Source organism: Aulonocara sp. 'chitande type north' Nkhata Bay, linkage group LG3 (assembly GCF_057382095.1).
Source record: "Aulonocara sp. 'chitande type north' Nkhata Bay isolate Kocher_YH1m ecotype deep benthic linkage group LG3, A_spYH_male_GT1.1, whole genome shotgun sequence".
Taxonomy (NCBI): domain Eukaryota; kingdom Metazoa; phylum Chordata; class Actinopteri; order Cichliformes; family Cichlidae; genus Aulonocara; species Aulonocara sp. 'chitande type north' Nkhata Bay.
This window is the reverse complement of record NC_141346.1, coordinates 52,277,281-52,299,750: the sequence shown is the minus strand read 5'-3', so window position 1 is coordinate 52,299,750 and position 22,470 is coordinate 52,277,281. Positions and strand designations below refer to the sequence as shown.

Here is a 22,470-nt window from a genome sequence, read left to right as displayed (position 1 = left end):
CTACTAAATTGGAAACAAAAGGTGCCTCCTACCACATCAGCGTTAATACAAGATGTATTGAGACACTTGCAACTGGAAAGAATTAAACTCCTACTAAAGGGGAGGTTGGAGGAATTCCATTCAACCTGGCAACCTTTTATAGATCTCTTCAATACTGTACAGATATAAATGATCACTGAGCCTCATTGGTAGTTCGATAAATAGCATCCTCTGTCCAACGTTCTTTCGTTGTTTGTTGTTGCTTTCTTTGTTTTGTTTTGTTTTGACTTTGTTTAATTTTTATTGTATATATGTAATCATTTATATTTGAATCTTAGTTGCCTCTATGATAAAGAACACTGGAAAACCAAATAAAGAGATTTGAGAAAAAAAAAGAAAGAAGTGCTTGTGTGAATGGGTGTGATTGGGTGAATGAATTAGCTGTATAAAGCGCTTTGAGTGCTCGGACAGAGTAGAAAAGCGCTATAGAAGAACCAGTCCATTTACCAAATTAGTATTAGCTACACCAAAACATGGCAATGAATTTTAAAATAAAAAATGTTTATGCACAGTCATAAAACGACTATACTACTATACATATAAAAGAATTTACACTGACTTGAACTGGACTAATGGTACAATCATCAAAATATTTAAACATTAAAACCAGTATAAAATGGACCCCAACTGTTGTTTCAGATACTTGTCGTCTTCTTCTTCTTCTTTAGTTGCTAATCTAAAGAGACAGTATAACTGATGAGTTAACAGAGCCATGTGGTGACATTAAAAGATAAAACTTTGGTCTGTTTTTGCAGCAACATTCATACTTTTTCCAGTTGTAGGTTGTAGATCTAAAAAGTGTCTGTCTGAATGTTCTTTGTTTAAACAACCAAACCAGCGCATATCGTTAACAGGAAAATAGTCAGACCACTCAGCTTAACACTCATCAGCTTTAAGGGATCTCACAATTTTTATTTACTCACACAAACTTCTGGGCAAGAAGGAATTTCAAGAAACCCAACCTGAAAGTTTAAGATATCCATCCATCCATTCTTTTCCATTTCGCAAGGGAGCTGGAGCCTATTCCAGCTAACATAGGGCGAGAGGCAATGTACACTCTGAAAAGTCTGTCACAGGACTAACACATACAGATAAACAACACTAACATACATTCACTAATTAACCTAACCCCACTAACTGTCTTTGGACTGTGAGAGGAAGCCTGAGGACCCAGAGAAAACCCATGCAACCACGGGAAGAACATCGAACTCAGGACCTTTTTGCTGCGAGGCAATAACTAAACCACTGTACAGCAAAGTGTGAGATAATTATCAAAATTTATGAAATGATTGCCTGAAATTTAACTTACAGATGGAAAAAATACTGTTCAAAGTGCTAATATCGGAAAAAATAAATACATACAAAGTTATCACTGAATTAATTCAGTTCAGTTAAATTCAATTACATTTTTTTTATTGTTTGTTTAAAGGACTAGGTACATTATTTATATCACTAAACTGTATACATGAAACCTGCAAGTTAGACTATGGAGCTGTCGACTGAGTGGTGGAGTCTTTTTTGATTATCAAGTGGGCACCCTCCTTCCTTGATGTTTCACTGATAAGCCCACCACGTCTCCGGAAGGTTTAGCGGTCAATCCCAGGCTCACCCCCAAAACACCATCTACCCAGTAGAGGCCTGGCTGAAGTCCAGCAAGTGTTTATGTTCCTTACACAATGGAGACCAAACTAAAGTTCTGTCTTTTGAGCCAGAACCAATGACTGCCTTTATTTTTAACACTTCTGGATAGTTTCTTCACCACTTGCTGATCTACTCTCACACTCCCAACTCCCGGAAAAGCCTTGCAACCTGCTCATCGGCCTCCTCCAGTGCATCATCTTATGGTACAGTAAGGTCAATGATGTAAACAAACTGGAGTGATGCCCACCATTGCACAATGTCAGGTTAGTGTAGACAATCTCAGGTGGGAAGTACAGTTTTTGGCCCAGGTCCTCCAGCAGCTACCAGTCCTGTGTACCACTTGGCTAACCAATGTCTGCTTCAGTGTTGATGGTGATGAGTAAAGCAAGCATGTGAATCTCCTCCATACCACTGGCTAAGATTTTTGGAGATGGAAATATATCATAGCTAAGCAGCTGCTCCAGCTTCTCCAACTTGGTGACCAGAACCTACCTCATATGAGGTTAGTGGCCACATGAGACATGACCTCATGGAAAGAGGCAAAGGTCCAAAGCACGCACACATACATACACACACACACACACACACACACACACACACACACACACACACACACACACACGTATATATATATATATATATATATATATATATATGTGTGTGTGTGTGTGTGTGTGTGTGTGTGTGTGTGTATGTATATACACTCAACAAAAATATAAACGCAACACCTTTGTTACTGCTCCCATTCCCCATGGGATGGACGTAGAGACCTAAAATTCATTCCAGATACACAATATAACCATCCCTCCCAAACAGTGGTCACAAATCAGTCCAAATGTGTGGTAGTGGGCACATCTGCTATATTGAGATAATCCATCCCACCTCACAGGTGTGCCACATCAGGATGCTGATCTGACATCATGAGTAGTGCACAGGTGTACCTCAGACTGCCCACAACAAAAGGCCACCCTGGAATGTGCAGTTTTTTGCGCTATTGGGGGTCTGGGGACCCAGAACCGGTCAAGTATCTGGTGTGACCACCATTTGCCTCATGCAGTGCAACACATCGTCGCATGGAGTCTATCAGATTGTCAATTGTGGCCTGTGGAATGTTGGTCCACTCCACTTCAATGGCTGTGCGAGGTTGTTGGATATTCGTGGGAACTGGTACACGCTGTCGTATACGCCGGTCAAGCACATCCCGAACATGCTCAATGGGTGACATGTCCGGTGAGTATGCTGGCCATGCAAGAACTGGGACATTCTCAGCTGCCATCTGCCCTGAACAATGTGAACCATGATTCATCCGTGAAGCGCACACCTCTCCAACGTGCCAGACGCCATCGAATGTGAGCATTTGCCCACACAAGTCTGTTACGGCGACGAGCTGGAGTCAGGTCAAGACCCCGATGAGGACGACGGGCATGCAGTTGAGCGTCCCTGAGACGGTTTCTGACAGTTTGTGCAGAAATTGTTTGGTTGTGCAAACCAATTGTTCCAGCAGCTGTCTGGGTGGCTGGTCTCAGACGATCTTGGACGTGAACCTGCTGGATGTGGAGGTCCTGGGCTGGTGTGGTTACACGAGGTCTGCGGTTGTGAGGCCGGTTGGATGTGCTGCCATATTCTCTGAAACGCCTGTGGAGACGGCTTATGGTTGAGAAATGAACATTCAATGCACGGGCGACAGATCTGGTTGACATTCCTGCTGTCAGCATGCCAATTGCACGCTCCCTCATTGCTTGTGGCATCTGTGGCATTTTGCTGTGAGACAAAACTGCACATTCCAGGGTGGCCTTTTGTTGTGGGCAGTCTGAGGTACACCTGTGCACTACTCATGATGTCAGATCAGCATCCTGATGTGGCACACCTGTGAGGTGGGATGGATTATCTCAATATAGCAGATGTGCCCACTACCACACATTTGGACTGATTTGTGACCACTGTTTGGGAGGGATGGTTATATTGTGTATCTGGAATGAATTTTAGGTCTCTACGTCCATCCCATGGGGAATGGGAGCAGTAACAAAGGTGTTGCGTTTATATTTTTGTTGAGTGTATATATGTATGTGTGTATGTATATATATATATATATATGTATGTATATATATGTGTGTGTGTGTGTGCCCTCGAGGCCTGGAGTTCGACGCCTGTGTCTTAAACTGGTGAGTTGAACCTCTTAGCCGTCACTCACTCTAGCCTTAGGTTCTCTTTGTGGTTTTTGATAAAAGGTCACTTTATCGTTTATTTTTTTTAAAAAAGTAAAAAAAAGAAAAGTACAATTTTTTAAAAAGTAATTAATCGTCCAATTTCTGTAATTAATTGCGATTAATCGCATTTACTTGATCAATATCCTGGTTGCAATTAAATTTTTTCAACTTTATATTTAAGCTTGTAACTGACATTTATGCAATATAATGAAGTTAATTCAGAATAAACACAAAGAATGTATGCTTAAATTCAAACAGAAATTGAATAACAAACAGAATTTGCATGAGCAAACAGTCTCGAGAAAAAAGGGAAAACATACACACTTAACATGTTTATTGAACATCTTGAACATTCATGCTAACAAAGAAATCTTTCATTTATCCGCTTTTTCTCCTTAAGTCTTGGGGAGGCACTTCAAGTCCTTGAAACGAGGAATCAAAGCTATGTAAAGCGCGTCTTGTCAATGATATTAATAGGTCCGTAGTTTGTTGTAATCCACTTGGCATTGTGTCAGTAAATATGACCATGGTAGACTTACTGAGTCCCCGATGCTCCGTGAGTGGTTTATCGCAAGCTGGGTGAAGCATTACTCAAAGTCCTAGCGGCATCTCGGACTAACGTATGCATGTGATATTTCAAGCTGGAAGTGCTTTTGTGAAAAGAAAATTCCTTCTTCCACAATGTGCATAATATTTTATGTCAGTCGACTATTCCGTCTTGTAATTTTTTTAATACTCAAATTTCCAATGTGCGTTTATCATCTTCCATACTGAGTTGATTGGTTCAGCTGCCCGTCACTACCAGATCAACTACCCATTTGCGCATGTGTGAAGGCAACTCCACTTGGACAAACTGCCGGAAATGTGTTGACAGTAACATCCACCGATTTTGAGTCATTCTGCACTCCAGATGCGTTAATTGTGTTAAAAATTTTAATTGCGTTGACCGTGATGGAGGATTAATTTGCGTTAACACATTAATGTTGACAGCACTAGTATGTTTCAGTTATGTTAAACCAAGTTATATGTTTCAAATATAAATTTTAAAAAAAAGTGTACAATAACTTGCAAACCTCATAAAACGGCATTTTATTTGCAACAGAACACAGAAACATAGCATGTTTAAACAATTTAAGCAAAAATAGAAAGATAATTTTTTTTAACAAGCTAGGTATAAACAAACTAAGTGTATGAGTCAAACTATATAAGACAGCATTAAATCTTCCCAGTCATGAACAAAGATATATATCTAACTCAAACACAGTGCTGTGTGTTACCTCATCGTTCACATGCGTTTGTATTATTTGGTAACATATAAACTTTTACCATATGGTTCCACACATGATATAAACAATATACAACTCAAAGTTTGATCCAGGTTCCACAATGAAATACTCTGTTGTTCAGAAATATAGGCGGTATTTACTGTTTCATTAGAGATTCTGTAACAAGAAAGATGCAACTTAACAGGTGTCAGAATTTTCATCTCAGTTGTGTTTAAACCATGCACCAAAAAAGTGCCACTATAGAAGCAGAGAAACTAGAGACTATCTGGTAGCAGCATAGATCACATTTGACTCCATTTGGATTCTTTTTGCTTTCGGCTGAAACGTTACTGTAGCATAGTTCAAGTCATCATTGTCTCGACTCTGTGAAAAGAACATTCACAATGAATAATAATTACTTATGAAGTAATTATTATTTTTCATTAATTATTTTAAGTATATGATGGATCAACATCCATTAAGTTTTGCTTAGTAGAAAATGTGCAAGACAACATACAGACATACACAAATAGATTTACCAAAATACATGTAGCAACACATCAAATGTTAGTTTGTGGTATATGAGCTAGTTTTGTTTGGGCCTTGTCAAAGTACAAAAGTACATTTTAAATTTAGTCACCTCACTTTGGTCCAGATTTTGTTGTTCTTTAAAAGCTAGGAGGCAAAAACAACACAGTTACTCTGACTGTTCAGTAGAGCACATAATAAAGATTAAATACAAAAAAAGTTTTGTAGGTTTTAAAAAGTACCTTGCTGAAGTTTCCCGTTTTGAACAACCAGTCCAATGATGACCATTAGGAGCAAAACAGACAGAACACCAAAGGTGACGCTCGTCAGCTTAGCTACAACGTCAGGTTCTTCTGCTAGAAAAATCCAGAAAATTAAAACCTCCAAAACTGTTTTATGGCTTTCAAATCATGTGCACATGCACAATAAAATACATTTTTAGGAAACTCTTACGTTTAAATTTGCTGTCCATGCCATCCGCAGGCTCATCAGTGTCTTTTCAAAAACAAGACACTGAATTTGTTTTTTTTATTGATTCAATAATAATCAAATTATAGAAAATTGTTGTATATGCAATGCAGGAAGTGTAGCATAATTAGAAAAAGAAGTATTAAAACAATGGGAACCAAAACAAACCAAAGACTACAATAATAGTCTACAGAACAATAATGCAATAATCTTACCACCAACGTTTAAACGCGTCACACTGAAAAGCAGACGTCTATCTGAGTGAAATCCACAGAAATACAGCCCAGAGTCAGATTGATCCACTTTCTTGATTTTGAGGAAAAGAGTGGAGATGTTGGTTGTCATTTCAAATTTTCCATTTCGAAATCCATCACTGTATGTAGCCTCACGTTTGGAATTTACCAAACGAGAGACATATCGGACTGTGGTACTGTTGACCAATCTAAACCAGAAAGTCATAGAGTCCATTTTGGAGTTGTTAGTGCACTGCAGAGTCACATCTTCACCTGGGTGGACCTTTGTGGTCTGAAAATCAGAAGCTGAAATGGAAATCCCCCCTGAAACAATGAAAAAGAAAATAGACAAAATGTTCCTTAGAGACTTACTGTAAGATAACATGATGGGGAATTCGATATCTCTAAATAGTAAAGTTGGTAATAAGCAAATGTAGTTGATGATGGGTTAAACAAACAATGATAAGTTGATGATCAAGTTAAGAAACTATACTTACAGAAGCTACAGAGACTTAAAGCTGTTATAAAGCTGAAGTTCATCGTTGTGTGTCTGATGCTCTGCAAGCCCGCAGTTGGTGTGTTCACTAGAAAGGTTGCTCTCAGTTTCCTACTGTGAAGGCAATAGAGGCGGAGTGTCACCCAGTGCTTAAATAATTTCAAACTGGCTCACTCAGACAGTGTTTATTCCTGTTCAGCCATTTTATAGATAGTAACATGAACCCACACATTACTGTTAACAAGTAACAGCTAATTTAATTTAATCTTCATTTAATTTCACTTCATTTCCCAAGATGAATCTATTTCAGTTATCACGTTCTAAATACAGATGTTTGCCAATAGGGTCAAGAAAAACTCAAACAGCACAAAATAAGAATATATTGAATGTAAGCAAAAAGGTCAGTTATCGTACCCTCCTTTAATTAGGCTGCTAAGCCTGATAATGCTGATTCGTTTTCGAGCTCTACTGTTATTGCCGGGATGTCCGGTGTGTTTGTGGTGCAGACCCAAGAGCAGGAAAACACGAGGGACATAACTGAATTTAACAAAAAGCAAACCTTTAATTAAGACTGACAGAGAAACATAGAAACAAAAAGGCAATGGCAAAACTAAAATATAACCTAAACTGGGGAAGCAAGGATTAACTATGACAACAGTGACATGAACATGAATCTGAACCCAAGCTTGAAAGTAATCCTGTGACAATCAGATTTGAAAAAACCTCCATAGTGCTGAGTCAGCACTCTTAAAGGTTATTAATGGGTGTGAATGGGTTAATGACTGAATGTAGTGTAAAGCGCTTAGGGACTTAGGGACTAAGTAAAGCGCTATACAAATACAGGCCATTTTAATGATATTTTCCTTCCTGTTTAGGTTTTGTTAGTTTAGTTATTGTATTTCTGAGTTTTTGTTTATGTTTGCTCTCCCTCAATTAAAGGCATGTTTTCAGCTTAAGTATATTGTCAGTGTTTGCATTAGGGTCAACATTTTCTCTACTATATGGCAGACGTGACAATGGCAGATTTATCTGCCTCTTTTTGGTCTCAGGTTCAGAATGTATTGAATATAAATTTTTTTTGGACCTTCCTCCCAGTTTTGCTTAACCCTTTATGGCTGGTCAGAGCAGGCACGCTCCAGTTTACGTAACTATTTTTAAATCCCGGTAGAACTGCAACTGTTAGATTTGTATTTTTTATTGTCATTTATGCTTAGAAATATTTAACCATATATGCTTAGAGGTGTATAATCAATTGTGTAGTGATAGGATGTGTGATCCTTAATAGTCTGCAAAGGTTTTGTGTGCATTCCAGAGTGTTCTGGCTTTCACACCCACATCCTGGGAGCATGGGAGAGGGCATACCTTCTCTTATTGTTTTATGGTAGGATAAACGTAGCTATATCTGTTTTAGTCTAAGTGCCTTTTGTTTAGATGAACTGCTGGACTTCCAGACCAGCAGGTTTAGGGAAGTCGTTTATGGGGTCACACTCTGACCACACACACACGCACACACGCACACTTACACAACGCACAGGCAAGCTGCTCTTTGTTTGTGTAAATGCTGTTAAAATGTTCTGTGTAGATTTCATGATGTAGATGACTGATTTATAATAAGTTACATAATTTCATGAATATATATAGTTTGTGTTGAAATGTCTTTATTTGAAATGTACATGTGTAAAGTGTAAGAGCTAGTGTCTCGTGAGAATACCCTTAACGAGAGTACACGAGACTTTTCATGGACTGCGAGGGAGCAGATGTCTCTCATGAAGCGATTTTAAGCTAAAAGTTTGCTAAAAGAAAAGGCAATACAAGGACTTAAGGACCTCTTTTCAGGACAAGCAGCCAACGAGGTATTTGTCATTTGAGAAATGTTTTTTTTATTTGTGTTTGACTTAATATGTGTACTGTAAAGTTGCTAATTGGTTTGTACTGTTCGCTCGTGACCAGTTCTCACGGCGTATTGGCGTAATGGCGTATCGGCGTACTGGTGATGGTGAAGCTGAGGAGAGAAGGCCCAAGTAATAAACGCCCATTTCAAAGAACCGACCTGTGTCTGTGTTGTCGTGAAGAGAGCTACAGTTTGTATGTAGACGTCATATGTTAATGAACCTATGCTTATTCATGTAACCTCAATAAAAGAGCAGTGTTACAGGGGAGCAGATGAGAATCTGACAGAGGTCAAGTGGGTGGATGCATGAGTAACATGAAGAACTTTGCCTACTTGGTGTTCAATGCTTTTGCTGTGTAATTAAATTATCTTGAATGTTCCAGTGAATAGGTTTAAGCTACAAACCTATCAGCAACCACATAAGCAAGCGCAATAAAGTTTTTTTTGCATATGAAACCGGAGGAAGTGTACTTCCAATTTATGCATTCAGCTTGTCCTAGGTCACGGTTTCCCTCCACATATGGCTTTGCAAAAATTGTCTAAAAAGCATTTGCAGCAACAAAAACATAATATTCCAGAAACACCTTTTGCCGATCTGATCAACTATACATAACTCTTCCTACGTTGGAATAAATGTCAGCACGATCTGTCTGATGTCCGCCATTACCTGCCCGAAACCGGAAATGACGTCATTTTTGCGGAAAATGCTTCAGAGGCATCTTTCTGGCTCTGAAGCAGAAAGATATTTCTGCTTGTCTATTAAACCACTTCTGGAATGTCTAGATGATATTAAAACTTTGATGGCCCTAAATTTTTTCAAATGTAATTCATTCAAACAGAGGTGATCGTGTTTGGTCCTTGCAGACCTTGTGATTCTTTCTCTATTGATTTTGGACCCCTGGCAGAGTATTTTAAACTTGTTGTTACTAACCTGAGTTTTAAGATGGACTGGGATTTTAAACTGGACACCCGAATTAGGGCTACTGTCAAGTCCACTTTTTATCATTTAAGGCATTTGGCAGAGGTAAGACCTATTTTATCCAGGCCTCATTTTGTAACAATAATCCATGCTCCTGTTTCATACAAAGTATACACCTCAGTTTGTTCTTTGGATGTTTTACAATATGAAAAAGACGTAATTTCACATACTGTAAAGATTCAATACCTGATTTAAAAATGATGTATTATCCAATGTCACTAAGCCATCCTTACCTTTAAACATAACCTCACATATTCCTCTTCTGCCAAGTATCCTTGGCCAAGTTGCTCTGTGTGTGTATATGTATGAATGTATATGAATGTTAGATAGAAAGAACTTACCTGGAGGAAGCTTATAAAAAAGTGCTTTTTGAATGTGTGAATGAGGCAAGTTGTACAAAGCACTTGTTCTCAGAGTAGAAAAGTGCTATAGAAGAACCATGTCTGAGTAAAATGATCTCACACTTGTTTCTCTCCCTGGGAAACACAGCAGCTGTACCTTTTACAAGCAGATACACTGTGACAAACTACACACAAGCAGTTTGTGTGTTTGTACTGATTTCTTGAGCGCTTCAGTTTGTTGTCCACATGGAGCTGACACAGATGTACAGTCTGAAAAAGCAGACGCAAAAAACAGTTTACTTTCAAATCACCAAAAGATGCATGAATAGCACTGAAGAATTTATACACTTGAGAATAATTCATGACAAAAAGTTACTGAAGCTTAAGAAGAGTAAAGTTGTTATAAAGATGAAACACTTTATAACTGTTGGAAAGCAATGACCACTAATGAACACTTCAGAATTGTGCTGTTATTTTAAAGCAGGAATCAATGTTATGTACAAATGAATATAAAAGCAATGTGCAACAAGGGTGATATTGCCAAGGTCCTGGCTCGGAGACCCAGTGTTTTTGTTTTTTGTACTTTTACTTTTGATTTTATTATGAATCATGACTGTTGGTGTTTTGGTTTCCCAGTGTTTATTCTGTGCTCCCTCTGTTTTGTGTCATCCCTGCCTGTGTGTCCCCTCTAGTGTAGTCAGGTCTCTGTGTTAAGCCCGCATCTGAGTCTGTGTCTTTGCGTGTGTGTGTTTCCTGTTTTACTTTAAAGGTCCGTGTCTGATGTCAGTGTGTTTACGTTTCCCCCTGTCCCGTCGTGTCTGATTACTCCCAGCTGTGCCCTCCTTCTGCGTCTCATTCTCTCGTTATCACTCTGTGTATTTAAGCCTTGTGTCTGCGTCTGTTAGTTGCTGGTTCATCTGTGTTATCCCCCTCCGTCATCTGAAGTGGTTTCCCTGCATCTGTCTACGTCTCCTTGCATCTCCATTTGTGTCTCTAGGTTTCAGGTTTGTTTAATGTGTAGTTTTCCCAGTTTGGGTCCAGGCTCTGTTCTGTTTTTCGCCACCCTTGCCTTTTTGTATTTTCAACCTCCATTACTAAAGCTCCCTCACATCAGAAGTGCCTGCATCTTGGGTCCTTTAATAATTCCACACAGGTTGCCTCGCGAGCCTTGACAGATATATGAGACCTTATGTTGTATCGTCTGATGAAAGAGTTTCAGATGTATTTATATTAACTGGACTCTAGTTTATTTATATATGTTATGTTTGTTCAAGACATTTAGCATTATGTTTGTTTGGCGACAAAGATTTTAAATGAGCAAGAAAATATTAAGAATTAATAAAACAGAACATACACATGTACAATTACAGTAGCATTGTTTCTTCACTGCAGAGTTAGAATTGCTGCATCATATCATTAATATGATACAGCATCATTTCCAGTTACATAGTGAGTCCGTCTGGTGGCAGCATAGATCGTGTCTGTCTCGATCGCTCTTCTTTTTGCATTTGGTTGAAATGTCACTGCAGCATATTTTGGGCCATCAGAGCCATGAATCTGATTTGAGATTTATAGTCATCAAGTATCGACTGTTTCTGTTCAGGTCGTGTGCAGATTTCCATTTGATTAACAATCACATTACATGTTTGTTTGGCTAAATAGACTTTGATGGACAAAGTAAGTACTTAGAATTAACAGGAAAACACATGTGAAAATTCAGTTAGCATTGGTTCACCACAGCAAAGAATTTTATTTTTTTCTAACAAGAGTTTTTCATTTCCACACTAAGTCATGATAACCTCATCAGGCAGTTCAAGTCGCCTGCTGATTCTATCTGGTGGAAGCATAGATCACATTCGGCTCGATCTCTCTTCTTTTTGGTTTTGGTCGAACTGTCACTGCAGCATAGTTCACCTCATCAGATCCACGATTCTGTGAAAAGCACATTCAGTGTTCATTTATTATGAGTATTATATACATATTAATTATAATTATAGACAAATATAAGCAATAACAATGAAGTGTTTATGTTACATTTCTAAAGGAAAGAAGACAATTAGTCAACAGCTAATTGGAACATACAAACTATAAATCTTATTTCTCCCTTTATACGATGTCATTTTGCACTGTAATGCTGTACAGGCACATTTTGTTTAAGCGCTGCTAATCAGAGCATAAAAGTACATTTTTAGATTGACTCACCGTGCTGTGGTCCGAATTCTGTTCTTCTTTATTTGCTAATCCACAAAAAACAAATTAGTGTTATTCTATTACATAAACCAATTATACATTTGTGAAGAGCAAAGATTATAAGAGCGATTGTGTAGCTGTAAAAAGTACCCATCTGAAGTTTCCTGTTTTGAACAGCCAGACCAGTGATGACCATAAACAGGAAAACAGACAGAACACCCAGGGTGACACTCGTCAGCTTTGCTACTTCATGAGCCTCTAATACAAAAATAAAGGTAAAAAGCCACACGGCTGAAATTTATTTCACATTCATGTGTTTTTAGTCATCTGCGCAATAAAAGAAATGTTGACTTACGTTTAGAGATGCAGTCCATGTCATCCTGAGGCTCATCGGTGCCTATTGAAAAATAAAGCCTTGATTTTTTTAGTCCTCATTTCTATATTTATCTTAATCTATAACCACCATAGTCTTTGTATACAGCGTGTTGACAATAATTACATTGCATATGTAATATAAATTAAAAGAGTAATAACTGAAGAATGAGGAGGCAAAGACTTTACAATAATCTTACCTCCAACCTTTAATTGCACAACGCTTAAATTTGGATGTCCTTCTGAGACAAATCCACAGAAATACAGCGCAGAGTCAGACACATCCACTTGTTTGATTTTGAGAAAGACATCAGAGGTTGTTTGTGTCATTTCAAATTTTCCAGGTTGAAATTCAGCATTATACGTAACACTTTCAGACTTAACAGCAATAAAGTTGACTGTGGTTCCGTTGACCAGTCTGAACCAGAAAGTCATAACGTCATATGTGTAAATCCTGGGGCACTGCAGAGTGACAGTTTTACCTGCCTGCACCTCTGAGGTCTGAAACTCAGAACCTGAGGCAGCAATCCAGCCTGAAACTGTGGAAACAATGAGATGTTTAATTGCTCTACATGGTGCTACATCTGTGAGTGAAAAGTTACTAATAAGCAAATGTGTTTAAATTATTATAGGTTAAAAATGCAAAAAAAGATTAGCTAATGATGTCAAAGAGTAATAGAGCAAACTTACAGAAACAAGCAAGAGCTAAAGCTTGTATCACGTTCATCATCGTGCACATGACTGCTGCCCTGCAATGTCCGCAGATGGTGTGTTCACCAGGAAGGGTGCCACAGTGTGATAAATGTGATAGAGGGAGGAGTTTTGTGTTGCTTTCAAAGCTAAATGCGTTTAGGTCATAGAGTCATGATACACGTGTTTAGTCTTAAAGGGCTTTTTGCAAGGTTATTTTTTGTCTTTACTTTAAAGAAGAAGAAGAAGAAGAGTGATGCTTCATTTTTTCTCAGCTTTAAAAACATGCATTGTTGTTAAAATGCTGATAGTGTCAGGGTTGGCTGTGTGGCAGGCAAAGGGTAGACCCAAAAGAAGGGAGTTTTATTCCTGTAAAGTTATAAACCATAGCTAAACACAAAACTCTAAAACTAGAAACTAAGAACTGGAAACAAAAAGCTAGAAACTAGGATAAGCGATGGAAACAAGGGGAACAAGGAAACACACTGCAGCAGGAATGACACGACAATAAGCAGAGGAAAACAGGGAACACAGCTGGAAATAATCAAACTAACAGGACAGTAGGAAGCAAAACTGAACACAGGATGAGAGCCTGTCAAAATAAAACAAGAACCATGCAGACCAAGAAGCACAGGCTTGACACTTGGGGAAGAAACAGGCATGGGTGATAGACATGACGGGCTGGGGAGAACACAGACGACACCAAAACAACCAGAGCACAAAAGGGAACAGATTAAATGAAGAAGAAACTAAGAACTAGAAAAACAAATGTTTAAACTAGGAAGAACAAGCAACCTAAACAAAATATCAAATGAGACCTAAGAAACATTTACTATCTGTCATGGGAACCATGAAAGATAGTAAAAGTCAAAGAGTCCTTGAGTCAACACTTTTATGACAACAAAAGACATGTTGTTATATGACAAAGTTGGGTTTTAACTTCCATTTGATTTACAGCTTCATGGGCCATAGTACTTGTATTTTTTTTAAAGAATACATCAAATAATAACCAAATAATGCAACCTACAAAGGACAGAAGGTAACTGAAAAAAACGGTTCTCCATCATGGACAACCAATCACACCCACTCCACTGTGGTCTGAAACTTACAACCCAAGACAGAAAATCCAGCCTGAAGCAGTAGAAACAACAAGATGTTAGTTTGCAGCCTGCTGCTGCACCCATCCGGACTCCTTTTGTGACTGGCGGGGGCCTGCCACGCAGTCACTGGAGGTGGAGGTGCGTCAGGGTCTACGCCTGCCAGAGGTGGAGGAGGAGCTGCTCCAGCCGGAGGTAGATGAAGAACTGGACCAGCCAATGATGGAGGAGGCGTGCGAGGGGCTGCTCCAGCTGAGAGTGGTGGATGAGCTGTGCGAGGAGATGGAGGTCCACGTGCCGCAGAGGGCTGCTCGGCCTGAGCCTGAGGTCAATTAGTCTGGAGGACCTGTGCAGTCCGAGATTGGGGAGATGCAGCATGACACCGGCCGTACCTCAGTGCACTTCCACGGCGGCTACGCCACCGCTGCCACCGGATGCGCGGGCGGCCACCAAGAACGACACCTCCCCATTGCTGGGCCAGAAGCTGGGGGCGCTAACGGTCCGGGCCAATTCAGTCTCTCACTTGCAGGGGGAGGGAGTAGGTTCACCTGGATGTTTTCCTCGGCCTCAGTCGGATGATGGAGGTATGTAGCGGGGCGTGATCTGCAATGCAGCTGCAGGCGAGATGCGCTGCTGGCAGCTGGAAAGCTGCAGCCGTGTTGTAACAGCAACATTGAGTGTTAATAAAGTGTGTGAGATTCTGAAAAGCATGAACATGTGGATGGGTCTGTCATAGTTTTGTTACACGAATCAAGGCTTCTCAAATCACTAGACTTTGAACACCAACACATAAAGTGTTAACAAAAACCCAGATGAGCCCAGAAACCCCAGGTGGCCCCAACAAAAACAAAGACCAAACCGCAGTGCATGCCATCAGTACGCCAAGCCTGAAACATACAGGAAGACCAGTGCCCAAGGCCCCTGCTGAGAACCAACAGAATCCAGACAGCACAAACAGCCAAGAAAAGGAGTCCAGCAGTACAAGAGTCAAGAGTTCACTGACCAAAGGCTCACGAAGAACACCAGCCAGCTTAATGTGACACGATGAGATAGAGATGATGCTCTTATCATGCTACACTGACACATGGAAAGAACCATCTATTAAAAGGAGGGATTTTACAACAAAAACAGCAACAGTGGTTTACAAAGAGATTCTGTAATTACCCTTTCAATAATCTTTTAACTCTTGTATGATTTGTGCAAGTAATAATACAGGCATTCAAAGGCTACAGGCAGCACATCCACACCCAGATAAGCCTTTTTATCATCTACACATGGACTTTGACATTGAACTCAGGCCATGTGAATGTAAAGAAACATGCTTGGTGTTTGCTGAGATGTTTTCAAAATAAGCAGCAGATTTCCTTTCTTGCAAATAAGATGCAAAAACCTTGCTCAAAGAAACCCTTTCAAAGTGGCGAATTCCAGATAAGCTCAGCACTAGTTTTGAAACAGTAGGTTAAGGCACAATGTGCATAAAAAACCCCACACCCTTACAAACCAGAAAAGTGATAAGAGATCTTCAAAGACGATTCCAGATACTTCTGTGAACCCAGACTGAGGTTAAAGTCAAAGTTGAACCGCTCAAGATTCATGCCAGCAATTACAAGAGGATTCCAGAACCACAAAACCTACTCAGAGTTTTAAAGATTTGCACACTGATGCTGAGGAAGACAACAAGGTTGATCAACGTGTTTTGCCCTTTCAATCTACAGCTGCGTTGGAACTAAAGTCAGAGTGTTGGGTGAAAAAGTGCCCCAACAAGAGCTTATCAAGCTCCAACTATGTGACACACGGGGGGAAAGTCTGTCACCAGATATCAGCAGCTAAACACAGACAATACCTGTTTAGGATGGTGTGACCTGAGAGGTTTTTCAGTTGTGTTGTGTTTTCTGTGATTTGTGATCATTTTCACATATATCAACATCCACATAAACACGAACGCTGGAAAGGCTTGAAGAATCACTCAAGGTGCTTTCTTCCTGAGAGTTTCAGCTTCTTCTCTAGTCCTAAATTTTATCCAAATAAAATTGTGCTTACACTATGTGAATCTCACAACTACTTCACTAATAAATTCTTAGTGAATTCTCTGTATGGCAAGTAGACCTACTTATAATCAACCCTAATAACAATAACAATTACTGCTGTGAGTTCATTTGTCATATCAACCACACTAAATTCCAGTTCTCTGTGGTCATTTCATTCCCACAAGTGATTTTGCGAGGCGTCCAATATGCTTTGAACCCCCACAGGGTGTATTTACTCCTTCAGAGATAAATGTGACTGATTGTTTCTTCCCCTGTCATGTGTTTGCTGGGAGCAGTGATAATTATAAAGTCCAAGTCTGTCAATGAAGGAGCTCTCCAGGTCTCCAACAGATTCATGCATGTAGTGCAGACATTGATGATTTAATTGCCAGTCTTCTGTCTCCTACCACCAGCACTGAGTCAATGGGCATGACAGAGCTGGCCTTCCTGATGAGCTTATCCAACCACTTCCTCTCAGCTGCAGATAAGCTGCTGTTTCAACAGATACCATAGAAGATGGCTGATGCCACCACAGAGTCAGAAAAGGTCTTCAGGAGCACCTGCTACACTCCAAAAGCTTCCTGAGCAGGTAGAGTCAGCTCTGACCATTCAATTAATGAGCATCAGTCCACTATCCCACTGTCAGTTCCCCAGATGTTCACTGGTGTCGGTGTGGTGGGTCTGCACCTGTGGAAATCCACCACCAGCATCAGCATGATGGTAAGAATTCCCAACCACGGAAAAGAAAGATCCTTTATACCCACTCTATCCACACAATGAGTATAAAGGAGCTGTCACAATCCTTGTGATAAGACTGTTCATGCAGTATTGATGTCTTTACAAAGGCTTCAACAATCTTTCAATAAATATCTGAAAATCAGTTTGATTTTAGTTCTCAGTCAATTTGTTTCACATCACATGCCTTACCCAGTCTGACACGTACTTGCGGTAATCCTCTCTAAATATGATGATTAACCTTTACAAGCTCATTGAGTATGAGGAACAATTTAAAAGACTCAAAGAGGCCAAACTTAGTTTTTGCTGCTTTCTGTCAAATGAAACTAGCCTGGCCTTCAGAGTAGAGCCTGTTAGTGGATCAGTGTTTTTTCCTCTAAAAGCATGTCACCCTTTTCAAATGCATTAAAGCAGTTGACCTAAACAGCTGAAAGAGAGATGTGAAACTTTTATGTGAAAGCAGTTCAGCTATTTTTGCGTGTGGTTTCATTGCAATGCTCAAAGCCTTTGATAAACAGTGTTGCTACAAACTTTGTTTGTTCAAATGTCAGGAAAGACAACTTCTCTTTTCTCATACAAGATAATAGAAACTGTGAAACAATTACTAATGTCAGTGTATTCAAACTAAAATCACGTTTGTGTTTTATATAAAACTTGATGGAATTAATTTCAGAGAAACATACCTTATACCATAGCTCCAATGATTTAATTATTTTTGTTTTTGCATATAAGACCAGTGTAACCCAGTCATAGATTACTTATTGTTATAATTACACAGTAGTTGTTCTTTATACCTGTCTGTTAGGATCTTCAAGCCTTTAGTTATATTCATTATCAGTTAGAGCCCCTCCTCATTGTTCTTCTTCTTCTTTGGTGCAACCCTATGAATACAGTGTCCCCCTTTGGCCCCTCCCCTTTTTCTACAATTCCCCTGTGGGAGAGGAGCTGGAGCGAGCAAGTTATTTACTTGGAGGTCTTTCTTTTTTTTACCCTTCTTTGTCAGACACAACACAGAAACACACCGGTTACACCAGCAAGAAGAGAGTTTTGTAAATAATGTTTCTCTTAGTATTTGAATTAATGATGTCATGTCATATTTGTTGTTAGTGCGGAAATCTCCCTGTGGTGCAGACTTTGTCCATTTATCCATTTATCTGTCTTCAAAGGGTGCATGGCTGCAGTTTTAATCACTTTCATTAAATAATTGTAATTATTTTTCTAAAAATCCGCAAAGTCTGACATTATGTAATCAGTGTTGGGAAGGTTACTTTTAAAATGTATTCCACTACAGATTACAGAATACATGCCCCAAAATGTATTTTGTAACGTATTCCGTTACGTTACTCAATGAGAGTAACGTATTCTGAATACTTTGGATTACTTAATATATTATCATGCTTTTTACAACTACATGAATGTACTATTGCTGTGTGATTTATTACTATGACTGAAGGTCTGCAGCTCCGAACCGTAGTAAAGGGACCTCTGGCTAATACGTCGGGTTCGTAGCCGAAAAATAGCTTTACTTTGTTGTCTGGGTCAACTTTGCTTGTGAGGCGAGAGACAGAGAGAGGCATTGAAAGGCTGCTCCAACAGAACTTATTGTTTCGGAGGAAACAAGCCAAACATACTGTGGCAAGCTCAGACAAGGAGGAGACAGAGGTGTCGTTTGGTCTTGCTACCCCGAGTTGCCAGGAAGCACAGCCGTTTATTTTCCAACAGAAACACACCGCTGTTACCAAACTGCTCGGCATAGCTTAGCACAACAACAACAACAAAAAGGTGCTCTCTCACCCAGGAAACACACAGTCGCAGAGAGAGAGCGTCACCCTGTAACCATGGCAACCGTAACGCTGCCGCCTAGAACAACAGAACGTAGCTGTCAAACAAAACCTAAACAGTCCTGACCCGCCACAATATGAAACAGGGAAGTACCGCCATGTAATCCATTTATTTCAACAAAGTAACTGTATTCTGAATACCACCTTTTTAAACGGTAACTGTAACGGAATACAGTTACTCATATTTTGTATTTTAAATACGTAACAGCGGTACATGTATTCCGTTACTCCCCAACACTGTATGTAATCAAAACAAGTAGATGAACCTTTGGAATGCAAGCATGCTGATCCACACAGGTATGCACACATGGGTATTCACAGACGCGGACTAAAGCTTTCTTGGCTGCTGCCTCAAAGCACACTGTGCGCTGTCTATCTTGCGTGCTGCACAATATCGTTTATTACTTAGTAAATACTGATATCTATGACTAGCTAGTTTATTGTGATGGTGCTTTGTTTTCTCTATTATTATGTTGCTCTTTGTTGTTTGCTGTCTCCTCTGTTTGTTTTTGTTTGTTTGTTTGTTTTTTTTTTTTCTCCATACAGGTGACCCAGGAGTTTTTTTTTTTTTTTTTTTTTTGTCTCTCTTCCCCCCCCTTCTCACCGTCTCTTCTCCCCTTTGGTTTTCTTTCTTTCTCTCCCCCTCTCTCTCTCATTCATTCCCCCTGCCCTATTTATTAAAAAAAAAAAAAAATGACAAAGGATGAACTGAAGCTCTGCCATCACGTAATGTCGCATACTGCTGTTTCTGATGTCATTTAAAAAAAAAAACAAAAAAAAAAACAAAAAAAAAAAACAAGTAGATGAGGTTTCACAGCTTCTTTTTAAACTTTACTATCTGCTGGCAGCTTAAGCAACATGAATTTTACTTCTCTCTCAGCTGCAGGCTCTCTGTCTCCTGCTGGTTTGAGGTTGAGGTAAATGCAACAAAAAATCTAGAATCACATACTGAAAAAAGTGCCTGATCATATCTGTTAAAGGACAGTGTACAGCAGCTTCCTGCATACAGTGGCAGGCAGTCTATGTAGCAAACAAAACAAATAGGGGCTGATGGGGTGAAGATGCAGCCAAAAGTAGACAGGAAATAGAAATAAAAACAGGAAGCAGCAGGGAAATTAGTTTTTTCTGTTGGTAGTATAAATAACATGAGTTTCTGCTGCAGGCCTCCTGCGTCTTTTTACTGCTGATTGCAGTGCTGGATCCTTCAGGGTGCCAGGGTCCAGACTCTGTAATTAAAAGTACAGAAATAAAATAACTGAACTGGCTCAAAGCTGCAAGCATCAAAATATTCAAACATTGCAGCATACTGTATAAAAAGGCTCCCACCTCAAATTGTTCTGGATTCTTATTTTCATGTTCGTTAGCTGATAATTCAAAGACATGATCATCAATTCAGTGAACAATACAGTGACATTAAGAGATAAAACTTTGTGGCAACATTGTATTTTTTCATATAGTTGACGTTTCACCAAATAAGAGAAACACAGGGTTGAAGTAAAAAGTACCTGATTTCCCGTGTTGAACAACCAGACCAGTGATGACCATAAACAGGAAAACAGACAGAACACCCAGGGTGACACTCGTCAGCTTTGCTACTTCATGAGCCTCTAATACAAAAATAAAGGTAAAAAGCCACACGGCTGAAATTTATTTCACATTCATGTGTTTTTAGTCATCTGCGCAATAAAAGAAATGTTGACTTACGTTTAGAGATGCAGTCCATGTCATCCTGAGGCTCATCGGTGCCTATTGAAAAATAAAGCCTTGATTTTTTTAGTCCTCATTTCTATATTTATCTTAATCTATAACCACCATAGTCTTTGTATACAGCGTGTTGACAATAATTACATTGCATATGTAATATAAATTAAAAGAGTAATAACTGAAGAATGAGGAGGCAAAGACTTTACAATAATCTTACCTCCAACCTTTAATTGCACAACGCTTAAATTTGGATGTCCTTCTAAGACAAATCCACAGAAATACAGCGCAGAGTCAGACACATCCACTTGTTTGATTTTGAGAAAGACATCAGAGGTTGTTTGTGTCATTTCAAATTTTCCAGGTTGAAATTCAGCATTATACGTAACACTTTCAGACTTAACAGCAATAAAGTTGACTGTGGTTCCGTTGACCAGTCTGAACCAGAAAGTCATAATGTCATATGTGTAAATCCTGGGGCACTGCAGAGTGACAGTTTTACCTGCCTGCACCTCTGAGGTCTGAAACTCAGAACCTGAGGCAGCAATCCAGCCTGAAACTGTGGAAACAATGAGATGTTTAATTGCTCTACATGGTGCTACATCTGTGAGTGAAAAGTTACTAATAAGCAAATGTGTTTAAATTATTATAGGTTAAAAATGCAAAAAAAGATTAGCTAATGATGTCAAAGAGTAATAGAGCAAACTTACAGAAACAAGCAAGAGCTAAAGCTTGTATCACGTTCATCATCGTGCACATGACTGCTGCCCTGCAATGTCCGCAGATGGTGTGTTCACCAGGAAGGGTGCCACAGTGTGATAAATGTGATAGAGGGAGGAGTTTTGTGTTGCTTTCAAAGCTAAATGCGTTTAGGTCATAGAGTCATGATACACGTGTTTAGTCTTAAAGGGCTTTTTGCAAGGTTATTTTTTGTCTTTACTTTAAAGAAGAAGAAGAAGAAGAGTGATGCTTCATTTTTTCTCAGCTTTAAAAACATGCATTGTTGTTAAAATGCTGATAGTGTCAGGGTTGGCTGTGTGGCAGGCAAAGGGTAGACCCAAAAGAAGGGAGTTTTATTCCTGTAAAGTTATAAACCATAGCTAAACACAAAACTCTAAAACTAGAAACTAAGAACTGGAAACAAAAAGCTAGAAACTAGGATAAGCGATGGAAACAAGGGGAACAAGGAAACACACTGCAGCAGGAATGACACGACAATAAGCAGAGGAAAACAGGGAACACAGCTGGAAATAATCAAACTAACAGGACAGTAGGAAGCAAAACTGAACACAGGATGAGAGCCTGTCAAAATAAAACAAGAACCATGCAGACCAAGAAGCACAGGCTTGACACTTGGGGAAGAAACAGGCATGGGTGATAGACATGACGGGCTGGGGAGAACACAGACGACACCAAAACAACCAGAGCACAAAAGGGAACAGATTAAATGAAGAAGAAACTAAGAACTAGAAAAACAAATGTTTAAACTAGGAAGAACAAGCAACCTAAACAAAATATCAAATGAGACCTAAGAAACATTTACTATCTGTCATGGGAACCATGAAAGATAGTAAAAGTCAAAGAGTCCTTGAGTCAACACTTTTATGACAACAAAAGACATGTTGTTATATGACAAAGTTGGGTTTTAACTTCCATTTGATTTACAGCTTCATGGGCCATAGTACTTGTATTTTTTTAAAGAATACATCAAATAATAACCAAATAATGC

The 22,470-nt window shown here is 39.3% G+C and overlaps 2 protein-coding genes across 2 annotated transcripts; both read right to left on the bottom strand.

The window, feature by feature from the left end:
• Positions 1-11,496: 11,496 nt before the first annotated feature.
• On the bottom strand, positions 11,497-13,429 carry LOC147336150 (uncharacterized). Its single transcript, XM_086287645.1, has 6 exons — positions 13,341-13,429; positions 12,851-13,189; positions 12,634-12,675; positions 12,429-12,536; positions 12,291-12,325; positions 11,497-12,020 (listed from the first exon to the last, which is right to left on the bottom strand). Exons 1-6 carry the CDS (start codon positions 13,387-13,389, stop codon positions 11,919-11,921), a joined length of 675 nt encoding a protein of 224 aa, XP_086143771.1. The 5' UTR covers positions 13,390-13,429; the 3' UTR covers positions 11,497-11,918.
• A 6,726-nt stretch (positions 13,430-20,155) lies between these two features.
• On the bottom strand, positions 20,156-21,500 carry LOC147336149 (uncharacterized). The gene is made up of 6 exons (XM_086287644.1): positions 21,452-21,500; positions 20,962-21,300; positions 20,745-20,786; positions 20,546-20,647; positions 20,367-20,404; positions 20,156-20,266 (listed from the first exon to the last, which is right to left on the bottom strand). Exons 1-6 carry the CDS (start codon positions 21,498-21,500, stop codon positions 20,156-20,158), a joined length of 681 nt encoding a protein of 226 aa, XP_086143770.1.
• Positions 21,501-22,470: the final 970 nt, after the last annotated feature.